Source organism: Lepisosteus oculatus, chromosome 7 (assembly GCF_040954835.1).
Source record: "Lepisosteus oculatus isolate fLepOcu1 chromosome 7, fLepOcu1.hap2, whole genome shotgun sequence".
NCBI lineage: Eukaryota > Metazoa > Chordata > Actinopteri > Semionotiformes > Lepisosteidae > Lepisosteus > Lepisosteus oculatus.
In genome coordinates, this window is record NC_090702.1 from 6,513,201 (window position 1) to 6,528,884 (window position 15,684).

The window sequence follows — 15,684 nt, forward strand, 5'->3', positions numbered from 1 at the left end:
TAAAACGATTGGGAGAAAGATCACAAGGTAAACAATTCATATCTACCTTACAACTTTAAAAAGTAGCTGTTTATGTGTCTCTGCTGCTTTTCTCTCGTCACGGACCAGAAGGAATAATGGAAAGGTAGCAATACGATTGGCAGTACTGTGCCTCCCATGAAAACGTCCTCCGCGCTTTCCCTGTGCATTGACACTAGCACACACCTCGGAGAAAAGCATTCAAAATACAGGAAAACGCCACAGTAACCTCTTGGCCCCCCCTCCAAGAGTATTTGCGTCAAACGTAAACTCCATCCATCCATTTTCTTACTTCTCTATTGAACCCGGAGCTGCAGGGGGGAGCCGGAGAAAATAATAATAATAATAATAATAATAATAATAATAATAATAATAATAATAATAATAAACTTTATTTTATATAGCGCCTTTAAAGGTGGCTTCTCAAAGCGCTTTACAGGATGACAATAACAATAAATAAGAAGACTACAACAATAAATAAGAAAATTTCACAAGACAGGACACAATTATAATTACAACAATACAACAATAACAATAGAGGAGACCGTGGAAGATGGTATTAAGAAGAGCAGAGGGGTGAAGAATGGAAGCAGTTAAGTAAAGGCTTTTCTGAAAAGGAGGGTTTTGAGTCTGGATTTGAAGGAGTTTAGAGAAGGTGACTCTCTAATATCCTTGGGCAAGGAGTTCCAGAGCTTGGGGGCATAGCAGGAGAAGGTCCTGTCGCCCATACAATGTAGAGGGGCTTGGGGGACAGTAAGGAGGGCAGAATTTGAAGAGCGGAGGTTGCGAGGTGGGGAGTAGGGCGATAAAAGTTCAGACAGGTATTGAGGTGCCAAGCCATGTAAAGCCTTGTAGGTGAGCATGAGGATTTTAAAGTCTACGTGGAATTTGACCGGAAGCCAGTGCAAGGACTCCAGGATAGGAGTAATGTGAACACTTGCACTAGATCTGGTCAGGATTCTGGCTGCTGAATTTTGGACATATTGCAGCTTGTTCAGAGTAGATTTAGATACCCCAGGGAGCAGAGCATTGCAGTAGTCAAAATACTGGCAAACAGTGGGCGCAATGGGTATATCCTGGATCGGACACTTGTCCATTACAGGACACGCACACCAGGGCCAACTTTCCCCCCCCGCTAACTACTCCTCAGGCTTTCGAACTCACAGGAACACCGTGAAGAACGTGCAAACTCCACGCAGATGGGAACCCAGCGAGACTAACCACTGCGCCAGACCGCTTCACAAAGGGGAAGAACGCCACGAATTCAAGGCTCCTGCCAAAGACAAATGGCGAGCAGCGGCTCTGAAAGCCGGGCAAGCTAGCGATCTGTGAAGTCACGTTATTCATTCGGCAGCCCGGCTTCAAAGGGTCATTGTGTTTTCCAGGGGCAGCCAGCAGAGACTGACAATGGCAGAGAAGGGGAAATAGTTGACTGTCTAAATAGCAACCCCACAACAGGGGCTTTAACAACGGCTGAAATAGGAGCCTAAGATCTCTGATGGCACTGAAGATAGCTTTCAGATGGGGGGGGGAGGGAGGAGGGAATCTCTGAGAGATAGCACACACCTGGCAACACAGAGAATTCCCACAAAGCCCAGGCAGCCCATTCAACCCACCAGCAGCAGATAGATTAATTGCAAGGTATTGTACTAATAACCACGATTTAGCACAACACTACTCTGCTTGAGACTCGATGGGAGGGGGGAAACCGCAGTGGGAAGAGGTTACAGGGCTTCTGCTCGAGCCACCGCACAATGCAGGTGTTATAATGGTAATTAATAATTATAATTCCTTATACTTATATAGCGCTTTTCTGGATACTCCCTCACAGCGCTTTACAGGCAACCTTTACAGGTTCATAGATGGGGGTTATTAGGAGGCCATGATTGGTAAGGGCCAATGGGAAATTTGGCCAGGACACCCCCACTCTTTTTGAGAAACGCCCTGGGATTTTTAATGACCACAGAGTCAGGACCTCGGTTTTACGTCTCATCCGAAGGACGGCGCTTCCTTACAGTATAGTGTCACTATACTGGGAAATAAGGACCCACACAGCCCACAGGGTGAGTGCCCCCTGCTGGCCCCACTAACATCTCTTCCAGCAGCAACCTTAGTTTTTCCCCAGGAGGTCTCCCATCCAGGTACTGGCCAGGCTCACACCTGCTGACCTTCAGTGGGTTGCCAGTTGTGAGTTGCAGGGTGATATGGTGGCAACAGACGTGTGTGCCAGCCCAAACCTTATGGCACAGGCCTTACAACGATGCACACATCCCCTTACAGTTCTTCAGCCTTTTTCTAATCCCGAGTTTTAACAAGTTGTAGAGTGCGGTACGGTTTCTGTGGTGCGCCTATACTGCAGGACACAAGGCAGGGCAATTCAGGAGTAAACAAAGATTAACTTTAAAAGGGAGGCTGTACCATCAGCTCGGTGATGCCTGAAAAAGCCTCACAGCCGACTGCCTACAGGATGGTGATAACTATGAAAGTGTTAAGACTTCAGATAGACTGTAAAACCATTGGTATTTACCCTGGTGTGCTGATGGAGTCCCAAGTGGCATACAGGACATTTTTTTTGTGTTCAAAACATTCTGCAAATGTCACACACAAACAAATCAAAAGGACACGTGTGTCTAAGGAAGGACAACAAGCTGTTGCATCATGTTGCGTAGTGCGCGCTGTATGGTTGACAAACATCAGCGGGCAAGCAGAAAACTGCACCGCGGCTTGAAGAGAAAGTAAAACCTGGAGACAGAAAAGTCTCTTGGCCCACCATTAATACAGATTGCATCACACCGAGCTGTGTGACAAGGTCGCAAAAGATCACGCACGGACCTATTTGAGTACTTGAGATATTGCAGTCTCTCCCAGGGGTATCCCAGACATGTTCAGGCAGATTGAGATCAGGCAAGCTTGAGAGCCAATCCTTCATCCCCGAGGAAGCCGCTGGCCTAACCCGCTAAAAAGCAGCTCTTATCATCTAACATTACTTATGGTCCTTCCGTACAGAGGCTGTTTGTGGAGCACAGCTTACAAAAGAGTCCGTTCAACAGTTAATTGTGCAGCAGGAAATGAGCCGAAGAAGGAGGACAGGAAATACAAAAGGAGACTTCCTCTTCAGGACCCAGACAGCCCCCCAGGCTCGAGCTCGGCTTGAGAAAATAAACGTGCCAGGGAGGCCATCACCTCTGAAGTCCGAACCTTGCTGTTCGATACACAACTAAACCCTGGGCTGACAAGGTCAAGAACCTCAGAAAGCAAATTCCTGGGTTCGCAGCAATGCATAATGCTTGGATTTGTGAACCGCAGTACAAGCTACAGTTAAAGAGCTAAAACCAAACCCCTAAAGGCATTTTTAAGTAAGTGTTAAAACTTAAAAGAATTTACCTACCTGTCAAATAACTTTCAATTTGGAATCACGTTTGTATTCCGCGGTATACACTCCCTCAGCTCACCGAGAGTTAATCTCATGAACCGATGAACCCACTGAGGCAGACACTGGAGTGTTTGACCGCACAAAAACAGTGAGCATTTTGAGCGTGCAGGTCCTTTTCTTCAGTTTCTGTTAGGTTTCCGTTTCTGGGACGTAAAGGCACACTGACGGGCACAAAACCACTTAAAAGTTTGTCTCACTCAAGCACAATTGGCTTTTGCTGTGAGAAAGTAGAATTATCCCGATAGGGAACTCTCGTGGGACAGATCGGAGTTCTATACTATTCAAAAGGGAAGGAAATTGTGCCACGGATAAAGCCATAGAACCAGAAAGATTAGAAAGAAAAGGGGAATGAATGCCAGGCGCATCGTTGTCGCAAAGGCAAGGAATGCGGGATAATGCCAAATGGATCTTTTTTTAATATCATCATCGGCAGGCCTCTCTGACAAAAGCGTACACCTGGAACGAACAAGGCTTTTTTCTCCTAGCAATAAGGGCCTAAAAATGAATTTCAAAGGTGGCTGGCCCACAGCCTCTCAATCGGATACGCACTGTCATACTGCAGAACAGGAACACGAACTGCCACCCTTCAGTCACAGGGATATGAACAGGTAAACATGCAACTGGTGAAGAGAGAGAAACAGACTGAGAGAATTCAAAGGAGGACTTGGCCCATTTTAGGGAAACGCAGGGACGTGCCGCCGCGGGACTGAATCGGCACGACACCGGATCAAACAAGACACCCGGACTTAAAAAGAAACCACCGACTGAGGAGGACTGAGCATTCTGGAGCTCTGCTGTTTCTTTTTAAACCAATACTGAACCAACCGCACGTCAAAACCCATGATTAAGGAGAATGGATGACTGACTCCATCCATCTCTGTTCAGCACTTCCTTGCGGCGGGGGGCTGTGATGGATGGAGCTTTGAACTTGCACAAGGCGGGCGGCGTGCTTTAGTGCGATCGCAAAGGCACGTCTCGGAGCCGGACACCAAAAGGGCCTCCGGAAACAACCGGAGCACAAGCACACCGCGCCTCTGAGAAGATTTTTCCGGAACACGGACACCCACACAACCTGAGCAGATTTGTGAACGGTCCAGTTTGAGATTTGACTGACACGCATCAGCATGACAGCTTCCATCTAGCCATTTTCTAAACTCTTTATCCAGTACAGGGTCTGGGGGGGGGTGGGGGGGGGGCCGGAGCTTATCCCAGCAGGCAACAGGCGCAAGACAGGGTACGCCCTGGATGAAATGCCAGTCCACCGCAGGCCACACACTCATGTCAGGGGCAAGTGTGCCCAGAAGCCAACTGACCTACCAGCTTGTCTTTGAACTGTGGGAGGGAACCAGAGCACCTCGTGAACATCCATGTGAACACAGGGAGAACATACAAACTCTACACAGACAGCACCCTTGGAACTGAACCTAGTCTGCGAGGAAGGAATGTTAACCACTGCACCAACATGCCACCAAAGTCAGCATCCATCACCACTGAAGCCTATCACTCTATCACTAACTGGAACCCGGGGATGCTAACTTTAAGAACAGTAGAAACATTTCCCCACACCAAATTCCAAGACTCGCTCCACAACCACTTGGGTTTCTAGAGAGCCATCTTAACCTTGACTTTTGTTTCTGTTGAATTCCCAACATTAGCAGGATACTGGATGTTCACTTTTTTAGATTTGGGGAGTTTCTATTGGAAGTATGACTTGAAAAAGAGGACCCTGAGTTGGGAAACCACCAGTCTGTAGGCCTTAAATTTGGAATCTCCAACTCAGGCTCCCGGAGAGCCCCAGCAGAGCGAGATTAATAAGAAAACTTGTCATTGCCACTTCCTTACTTGAAAAAAACTTGGAACAGTTTGTGGAAATGTGCCACTTGTGTGTTCAATTAACAATCCTTGGGGAGAGGAAACAAAACTTCAACCTTCAAGGATCAGACCGCCTTAGTTGAAAAGTTCCTGAAGGACTCCATAATGTGCAAATATTCCCAAGATTTTGGGTGACCTATAGGACTTACTGGACTGGACAGAATCTCTTAAAACTGTGAATAATCGAATGCCTTAAAAGCTCTCTGATTAGGTCAAACGGTCATACAGTGCATGTGTTAAAAAAGAAATATCAAGTCCTTTTGAATTTAGTCCCGATTTGCACGTTTTGTAATCCAGTCCTTTGGGGATCACAAAAAGGCAATGACAGAGAGTTAAGTCTTTGACATATACTCCAGGTGTTACTGTAATAAATACAGTATGGAACAGAGAAATCTTGGCACATCCTAAGCTTTGACAGGAGTTGCAAAGAGGCTTATAATCCTTCAAAACCCCTGACGGGCCTGTGTTCACAGCCTGATAATAACACATCCCACTGACTGGCTAGACAGTATAATCCTATTGGTGGTGAGCTGAGTTGCAGACAAGGGAGTATGAACAATAGGAACACACTGCAGAAGAACAGGGACCAAAAGATGCCTAACCCACTTAATCGACTCTACCCAGAAGCAGGCCAGGTCTTTGGGAGGCTGCTGAGAAGGCAAAAAAAAAAAACCTCATTTGCAATCCTCTTACAATGAAGCAATCCCTCCTCAATCACCCTGCACATTTTCTTCAGTGCTACAAGGTAGACAATCTGATTGCTTAAAAAAAAAAGGAAGAACATCCCGTTTTGGGCTTCTGTCAGCGTTTTGTGACATCTGTACAAGGAATCAAGAACGCATCAAACCAAAGCGAATAAGTTTCATCGCTGTTTGTTCGGGTGTGAAATCTTCCCAGACTTCCTTTCCCAAGGAGTGCGTGATCAGAGAAAAAAAAACCTCTTCTCATAGTTCCCCATCTTTGAGCCCGTGCACCATTGAAAATTTGACAGCTGCTCAAAGAAATTACAGTTTTGCTCAGTAGCATCAAATCTTGTGACAATGGCCTAAAAATTGAGATTTTTAATTTGCACAAGGAAAAAAAAACACATTCACGTAATATACATATCAGTTCACGGAGGGCTGAAGTTTTAAGCCTTCCTTTAAAAGCAGGGGTGTGTATATTTATTGCAATAATGATAAGAAACAAAGCTGAGCACAACCTCAAGGTTGTCTGGTTTGAACAAAGACATTAGAAATACCCTGGGCATTTCTGACAGAGTCTGTACACGCGGAATACAATGTGGGACAGTACAGCCATATCAACTTTTTTTTTACCGGAAACCCATTTTCTCCAAATAATACCGCACCAGGCCGAAGGTAAAGCTGGGTGAAAAAGTATTCGCTCTGAATTTTAGCATATTTTCATCGTGGAGTGCTATCAGAGCTTCACATGAGTTCTAGTGATATACAGAGGGAATGGGAGTGCACAAGTAATGAAGTTATTACAGTTATTTTAGCCAAAGGTGGTGCAACCAGTTACTGAGTCTAAAGAGATGCCATCTTTATCACACAGGGATATTTGTTATCAGATGACCGCTTATGAAATCATTTTCATTTATTTAAACACTTTCATTCACGCTGAAAGTAAGGCTGGTCAGGGCGCCATCTCCAAAACCAACTATTTTTCAACTCCCCTGTTTAAAACAAATGCAAACCTTACAATGATCCCAAACCAAAAAGGGCAACCTTTTTATTATCAACGCGCAAGATATTAAAACTTCCGTTAACTGTGCAATTATGCATCGCGCAAACCTTTCTTCCCATTTTACAAGCAGATAGAAGATGGGAGTAAGAGCACAGATTTGTAGACCTACTCCTACATTCTGCCTATTAAGGGTTTTTTTTTTCCCTTTAAGAAAGGTTCAGCAAATCTTATGCCAAATGTTGTACTGAGGTTTCGAGCTCATACATCCTGTACTCCAAGCTTAGAATTCTTGGCAGCCCACACTGGTTATGTAAGACTTGCTATTACAACACAAACAAAATAGAATTTCCAAATGGTTACTGTACAGCCAAACATGTAAAGAGTACACAGTGTGCTGTGCGTACTTTTCTTCTAAAACCTACTTCAGTTTGGAAGGCACAATGGGTCACGACCAGACGCCCCCTCAAATCTGGTTGAGTGCCTTCTAAAACAGCCAGCTCATCGGGAACATAGGAGTAGTAATTAGGCTACACATATAAAAATAATAAGTCCAAAGGCCTGTGTAGAGCCTTAACTATGTATGACCCTTCTGTGCTCTACTGTAGAGGATTACGAGTCGTAATCCATTTTTCGTGCTTCAGTGATACAGCGGGAATTTCTGTCATCACTTCAACCGCAATCAAACTCCGACAGCTGTACTTCGGCCTGCATGTGACTTGAGTTTAAAGGAATAAGAGTGAAAGTAAGACTGACGTTCAGTGATACGCTGCGTTATTACACAGTTGACGGCCAGTGGCTAAGCCCAAAAACTTAAAAATACTTACGGGGGCTTTTATAGCAGGCAGTTAGTTGCACTGGAGGATTTTTCAGTAGACGTTTCTTTTTTTATTTATTATCTGCTTGCAAACCTCAGATCTACATCTTCGCACATTGGACAGATCTTTAAAGTTAGTGTTTTAGATGTAAAAGCTGAACAGGATGCAACTGATTTTGTCTCGTATTGTATATATATATATCTAATGGCCCACAGAGATTACTAAGGATTAATCAGAAACCACAATCAAGGAACTGCAGGTCTAGGACAAGACCTAACTATTGTACATTAACCTTTCAGCCTTTCAAAACGTTGCCTCTCCTTGATTTCTCTTTCTAAATACAGCATGCCTACTTGGGTGAAAGTACCAGGCCCTTATCTGTAACTGGTATCTTAAGATACAGAGTTCTTCAAACAAACACATCTGGTATTTGCACAAAGGGCAACGTTCTCCAGTGCATTCTTGCGGGAATGACTCTGTCCTGTATTTTCTCAGAATGGGGAAAAAAAAAGTATTTTGACAGCCGAAACACGACATTAAAGAAACGCTGTCTGGAATTGTATCGAGCCAACCGGACCAACTCTGTCTTTCAAAGCGCAGTAGGTGCAGCTGCAGTTCTGACGCCTGCATCATGCCACAAGATTTGGCGAGCTGCAGCACTCAATCGACGAGGGTCACAGCTCCCTTCCAATCAGCGTGGAACCTGCTTCCTGTCCATCAATAATAATAATAATAATTGCTTACACTTATATAGTGCTTTTCTGGACACTCCACTCAAAGCGCTTTACAGGTAATGGGGACTCCCCTCCACCACCACCAATGTGCAGCCCCACCTGGATGATGCGACGGCAGCCATAGTGCTCCAGAACGCTCACCACACATCAGCTATCAGTGGGGAGGAGAGCAGAGTAATGAAGCCAGTTCAGAGATGGGGGTTATTAGTAAGCCATGATTGGTAAGGGCCAATGGGAAATTTGGCCAGGACGCCAGGGTTGCACCCCTACTCTTTTCGAGAAGCACCCTGGGATTTTTAATGACCACAGAGAGTCAGGATCTCGGTTTTACGCCTCATCCGAAGGACGGCACCTGTTTACAGTATAGTGTCCCCATCACCAGTACAAGTCAGAAAACAAAATGCCCCATTCTCCCCAAGTGGAACCAGGGATAAACGCTCTGAGCAGAGACAGAGAGATACATTTGGCGAGTCCATTTTGGGAATAGAACAGGCAATTTTAACTTGAATTTTAAATCAAGTCAGAGGTTCATCTGTTAGAGGGCAGGAGCAGAAAGCTCTTGATGGTATTGAAATCCATCTTTATGTATTCACAAAGCCCAAGCAGGTTAAACTTGTTGGCATGAATTACTCAACAACTTATAATAGTGAACAGACCAAAACTTATGTAATGTGCGCAGTGCAGTTGATTCAGAGACTCCGAGAAAGTGTTCACTCAAATCTGGAAGAGGCAGGGCAAAAAACTGTCTGAACTATGGTTAATCTGGTTGCAAGAATTGACAGAAATGAACAAGCGATAAAGATACGCTCATTTTGTGTGGAATTGCTTGAAATTCGTCTTTGAACGATACTTGAGGTGGCATAGTGATTAGCATTGCTGCCTTGTAGGCCCCGAGTTCAAATCAAGACCTTGGTAGACCTATCTGTTTGGAGCCTGCATGTTCACTCCAAGTTTGCATGGGTTTCCTGCTACAGTCCAAAGACTTACTGGAAGGTTAATTGTCTGCTGAAACAGCTGGCCCTGGGGTGACTGTGTGCTTCTGAGTGCCTTGCGACGGACTGGCATCCCATCCAGGCTGTAAACCTATTTTGTACCCGTTAACTTGCCGAGATAGGCTCTTTTCACCCACAACCCTTAATTGGATGAAGCAGTTATAAAAGGGATGAATGATACTGAAGACCATTAAAACTACATAGTTAACAATACCGGCAACCTCATACAATGCAGCCCTACCTAGAAATATATAAAGTCCTCAAAACGAATACTGATCAGCCAGAACTAATCAAAATAAAAACTGAAACTCCTAAGCAAATCAAATGTCTTGTGTCAAGTGTTCAAATTAAAACAAAAAAACTATTTGGCACTCAAGGCTAAGGTTATTTTCATATTTGCCTTATTGGCCAAACCATCTTTATCCCTTAAAAATCACAACAGCCCAGGAAGAATCAGACAGCAGCTGCAGAAGAGATCTGTGTGCGCCAGGTAAGCTGAAAGTCTTTTTTTGTCACCTGATAAATTGTTTCTTGGCGTGAAGTCGTGTTTTCGTTAGTTCGCGGGCGTGAAAACCTGTTCCGCGAGTCAGTGACCATATTTGAGAACTTTCCAAGCATTGTTTTGGCGTCAGTCGCCTGCTACTTCACAACAACAAGAAAGAGGGAATAAAGGGCGACATTTACAAAAGCTGTGATTCACTAACCGCGATAAATGCTTTTCCAAATTGCCCCTGGAAAGAACTCAGCCTGCTGCCGTAATTTTCACCATATTCAAAACAAGGCTCCACTCAAAGTGCTTCACAAGCTAACCCGTTTCATTTGTTTGTACCGTTTTTGAAAGCTGACAAATTTCAGATAGTTTCCAGGCTTATGTGTTATCTGTCAAAAGTCGAAGGTACTACGGAATTGGGTATGGACTGCCAGGAGGATATTAGTTCATAAATTTTGGTCATGGAAGCTTCCGTGTGTTTTTTTTTCCCTCATGGACACGTCAGAAACGCTGCTATCTCTTTAAACATTCCTCCTTCGGCCGCTAGATGGCGCCCCTCCGTCTACCCGAGAGTATTTTTGTTTAAAGGGGGGTATTTAAATGTCCACCCTGTCAATCAAAAAGATCAACAATCACAACAAGCTTTTCTTTCCCCCTTCGTCTCGCGTCTTTTTATCCCCCCCCACACCCAACAAAAATAAACAACAACGCGAAACATTAAAAAAACAGGTTCTGAAGCCGAAGGAGACGAGGGAAAGTCAACTTTCGCCGCGTCTCAACTCCCAAAACACACGCGTCTTTTGTTTAGTTCCCCAAATCCCTACAGAAAGACACCCCCTACTCCCCTTGCTCAACCGCGGCTTTCAGTTACAAAACAAAAACACAAAACGAACTACGGCTAACCATATCATTACCGCTTTAAAGCCCCAATTTAAAAGGGGGGCAAATCGTTTCGTTTGGACCTCCGGTCAACTTATTTGGATGCCTCGCTGTAGAGCCTCCCCGTCAATCAATGCCGAATTGAAACTTCTAAAGGGAAGCTGGACGCCGTACATGAAAAAAAGTTGACACGTCCAGCACGTTTCTCGACGTTTTTTAAACCGGTCGCCCCGGTCTTCGACGTTAACTTGGGTCGTTTTGTTTTTCCAATCGCCACACGACCGTCTTGACACATCCAGCCGACGGGGGTTACAAAAGAGGCAGTGAAACGGGGTTTTATCAGCTACCAACTTGACCAAGTAGACCCCCCTTAGTTTCATCACGGACGTTAGCACTTGACCAAATCCCCCCCTCTAAGATCGCCCGATCCTTTTGTTGCGTTTATTTTGGCCATTTATTTTTTGACTCGAACGAACAAACAAATACTAGACTCGGCGATTTCGACGCAGTTGTCCCCCCTCCTCACGGTAGTAATTTCTGAACTTGTAGTTGCGGTCGTGGGACACACACAAGCTCCCGGGGACTGTGTACAAACACCATCCCCGGTCAGTGACAGCTCCGAAACATTCAAGCTACAAAGGAGGAGCGCCTCGGAAATCAATAACTTGGTACAACTGTCCCAAAGTCCCCCAAACTGTGTCTTTCTCCACATTTACAGCTCCGCGTTACACGGCGATCGGCACACCAACGCTGTGAGCTACCCCAGAACAGAATCACGTTGGGCTGTTTTCTTTTTCTTTTTCGTCCCCGAGGGCAAAAAGCGATATATGAAATAAAAAGACTGCAGGCTAGAAGCTAAGACCGATGGGTTGGGGAGGGGGGGGGCGAGGGGTTACGCCAGTCTTCGTGATCGCCTTGTGAGAATAAAATATTAAAATCCCAACGGTCAGTTTCGCCTGTGCTCCGATTAGGGGTAGATGATGCCAATGAAATACAAACACGAAGAACCCCCCCCCCCCAAAGCCTAGGGATCGCGTTTGACATCGCATTAAATCTCCTCGGGGGTTCGCCGGGGCTGTAAACAGGGACGCTCACCCCCGCCTTCAGCCGCGTAACGAAATAACCGGACTGTCCCCTTACCTGCCATGAAACCAGTCTTTGCAAATGTCGCACTCGATCATAAACCGGCTCACATCGTAGGGCTGCCGGCAGACACAGTACAGCGGGGCCGCCGCCATCTTCCTACTGTCCCCAAACAACGCAGCGCTCGAGCGGGGCGGGACTCAGCGCTCGGGGCCGGAAACAGCCGAGCGGAAGCCCGAAGTACTGAGGCAGCCTGCCCCAGGCCCTGACGTCATGCCCATCCCATTCTGCACAGTTTCTGTACCTGTCTTCTGAACCGCAGCCTTCAAAAACAAAAACAACAACACAAAAATCGTTGTACTATGAAAAATATGACTTATCGCAGCAGCATTAAATAGGAGTGTTAGATGATGAGATTAAATAAGTCCATTGAGCTGATAAAGTGATGAATAAACTTCCCGGTTTTTTATTAGCATATGCGAAATGAACTGCAGCGGTACTCTACAACTTAAATCAGATCTTTGATTTAATTGCTATTGATGATTATTATATTTAAATGGTAATACACATAGGAAGCGGAGACTTAAAGGGCATTGGAGACTGAACTACGTATGTATTGCCAGGAACACGTTCATTGCAAATAACATACTGTAACTTACAATACTGTATTGAAATTATAAGAAACGCTCAATGAGATTTGTTGGTGTGTTTAAGGGGTGTTTTTATTTTACCTAAGCGATACTAAATGTTTACCTTTAAAGTTTTCAAAGTGTACGCCAGAGCAATGTCAGCCTAGTAAAGCGGATAATGCAAAAATAAATCAATACAGGGACAAGTGAACGCCGTTTACTGAATTGCTGCGAAATAGCATTGTTGTACACTGACCTACAAACAGCATCGAGACAGAATAGGAACTGACATACTGTGAACTCGGTGCCCGGGGTTAGATTTACAGAGACATGCCAGGACTGGTTACCAGGCAAGAGTAATCTTTTTATCCGCTTTCTGTCCCAAGGCAAACACCAGCCTTTCACTATTCCAGGCGTTTGCTTTCACGTCTTATACATTTTGCACTAATAGTGATTTAAGAGCTACTCTCTCCGCTCCTATTGAGTTCGGGCACGTAGTTTATCTTCTAATATTAAGTCTCTTATTTCAGCTGCAGTGTCTGAATTCGTAAGCACTGAGTCGCGTCTTTTGTTGAACTGGGACAGTTTTCCTGTGTGACGGTCGCCTGGATTTGCAGACGGGTCTTGATATATATGTGTGTGTGTGTTGTAGGCGCTGATACCAGCCATGCGTGTGAGCCGTGTTCTACGTGCCTGTCTGCGAAGAAAAGGGTTTATATGTTGTGAATCCCCACTGGGGGTTTGTGAGCCATCAGATCTACACGATTCGAGTCACGCCTCCCTCGCCTGCATCAAGGCCGAGGTGTGTGACTGACCAAGTGCTGAACGGCGGGGGCGTGCGTTAGAATCTCCCCTTCTTCTGTGAAATGCCTTCATCCGAGCGACAGCCTTTTGTGCGTGCGCCTGTGGTTGGGGTGGCGATGCAAACATACGTCCGTGTGTGGGAGTGTTCGTGTCTGCTAGCTTCGGTTTGTCATGCTGTGACTGCGTCTTTCGCTTGTGCACCGTTGCCTGATGCACAGTCTAGAATGATTCACGTTTTTTTTTTGTGGCCACGAATTATGAAATATGTTCTCCCAATACCATTGTCTTCCCCCTCCAAATATCTTGGAAGCGCGTTATGTCCCCCAGTCCACAAGTAACAGGGTAAATCAGCTTTTTAGCGCAAACAAAAGAAAAATGCTAGAACTGTTATCGACGCTGGGGGGCATATGTGTCTGGCGGAGTTGTGCACTTATCTTCGCTCGGGTTTTCAAAACTGGCCCAAACCCCTTCTTCATACAGCACACCGAGATTGTATAACACCTAAATGTACATACGTATGTCAGAAGAATGACTTATCTAACATTATCTCCAGACCAATGTTTGACACATTCAACCTATAGAAACATGTTACCGAGTAAATGACAAATTCCTTTTTTTATTTTATTAAACTTTCTGATCCTGCTCGTTGCTCCAGTTTTATTGTCTTTTATGACCGTGGCCAGTAGATAATGTACAGTATCGGATAGCCTTACTCCTGGATGCGTAGCACGGACACACACAGTAGGTTAAAGGCAGTAACCGAAAACGGATCTGCAGTGTGGTTACCAGTGTTTCTTGAGAAAACAAATCGCCGACAAATTTCCGCAACTGGAAGATTTTATCATGAATCTGTTCTTTAAAAAGCTATCCATCGGTACGTGTAAGTATATAGACAATTCACTGCGTACCATGAATAATGAATAATATATACAATAGTGGAAACGAATTATTGACCTCACATTCAGAAAGTTGTTGTACCTTGGACTCAGACACAAGAACTATGCAAAATACAAAAGAAAGGATGCCTTGGTATAAAAAAATATAGTGCTTTTATTCAGGTTATTCGCCCTGACCATTTCAAAAGAGACAGGTGTGTTGTGATATTCGTGCTTGTCCGAAACCCACCCATTGAGCTTCTCAGCTTCTGCGCGCTTGCTTGAGCGTGGAGCACAAAGTAATTTTCAGTCTTTGTACCTTCCAATTCATTCCATTACTGTCAGAAAAAAATAGAAAGGAAGAAATTGTTTTACCCCCTTACATCATCATAAAATCAGTTTCAACCTAAAGACATTACCGTAAATCGTTATTACAAACAGCAATTAATTGAAAAGTGTCTTTAATTGGTAATGTGTCTGGGACACCGATAGCATTTGTTCACATTTTCCTGAGTGGTAATTAAGGGTTTAAACAGTAATGACAATGTGGTTATATGACAGATGAACACTTGAAGTGGTAAATAAAGAAGCTCTTAAAGAACCCATTTAATATATGTATCACAAATACCACGCATTTCATAACGTACAGTTGGCTTCCGCTTTTCTTACATTAAAAAGGTCAGCAGAACTTTTATTTTTTACAATGGCTACAAAGGCTATATGTATCACTGAAATTGATTTTTACCTTTACCTTAGGGTTAGTTATAAGTTAGTGTGGGGAACTGTAAAAAAGTAGGGGTTTATTCCATGTGAAATATAATAGTGGATCTCTGTGAGGCAACATCAGTTCTTCTTAGGAAAAGTGGTATGGGATCTATGGGATATATAATTAAAAAGTACTGTAATTACTGCAGTTATCTCATATCACAATTCTAAGACATTGGTTTGGAAATTTGGGGAGAGTGCCACCTACTGTTTTGTTATCTTCACTCACTGACACAGCCTGATTTTTGCTGGTGGTCTCCTAGTCCAGTGAGGCCAGTTAATACACATCTTATTTTAGCTTCTGAGATCAGACAAGGATGTGCCCTAAAAATTAAGACAAGGATGTCTCCACAGCTAATAAACTGTAAATTGAATTCCCCGTCTATTTTAGTTTTAACCTCTGCTTGCTCAACGTATTGCATCTGCTGAAAGATAAATGCACAATAGTGCAGTCAAACCAAAGTCTTGCCTGAACACTTCCTCCAAGGAATATTGCTGGTCATCCAGATCATGATATTTAGATCCTGGAAGCTGCCAGCATGATAAGAACATGAATATAAATCTAAATGTAATAGATCTTTTGATTTTTTCATTTTAAACTTTGCAGTT

General features: G+C 44.3%; 1 protein-coding gene across 1 annotated transcript in view; it reads right to left on the reverse strand.

Annotated features, from left to right (window-relative positions):
* The window catches only part of kdm7ab (lysine (K)-specific demethylase 7Ab), a 53,460-nt gene extending 41,260 nt beyond the window's left edge, over window positions 1-12,200 (reverse strand). Inside the window, exon 1 of the mRNA XM_015353028.2 lies at window positions 12,060-12,200. Within this exon, the coding sequence (XP_015208514.1) occupies window positions 12,060-12,157 (98 nt within the window). The 5' untranslated portion in view covers window positions 12,158-12,200. The remainder of the gene's footprint in view (window positions 1-12,059) is intronic.
* Between the last annotated feature and the right edge of the window lie 3,484 nt (window positions 12,201-15,684).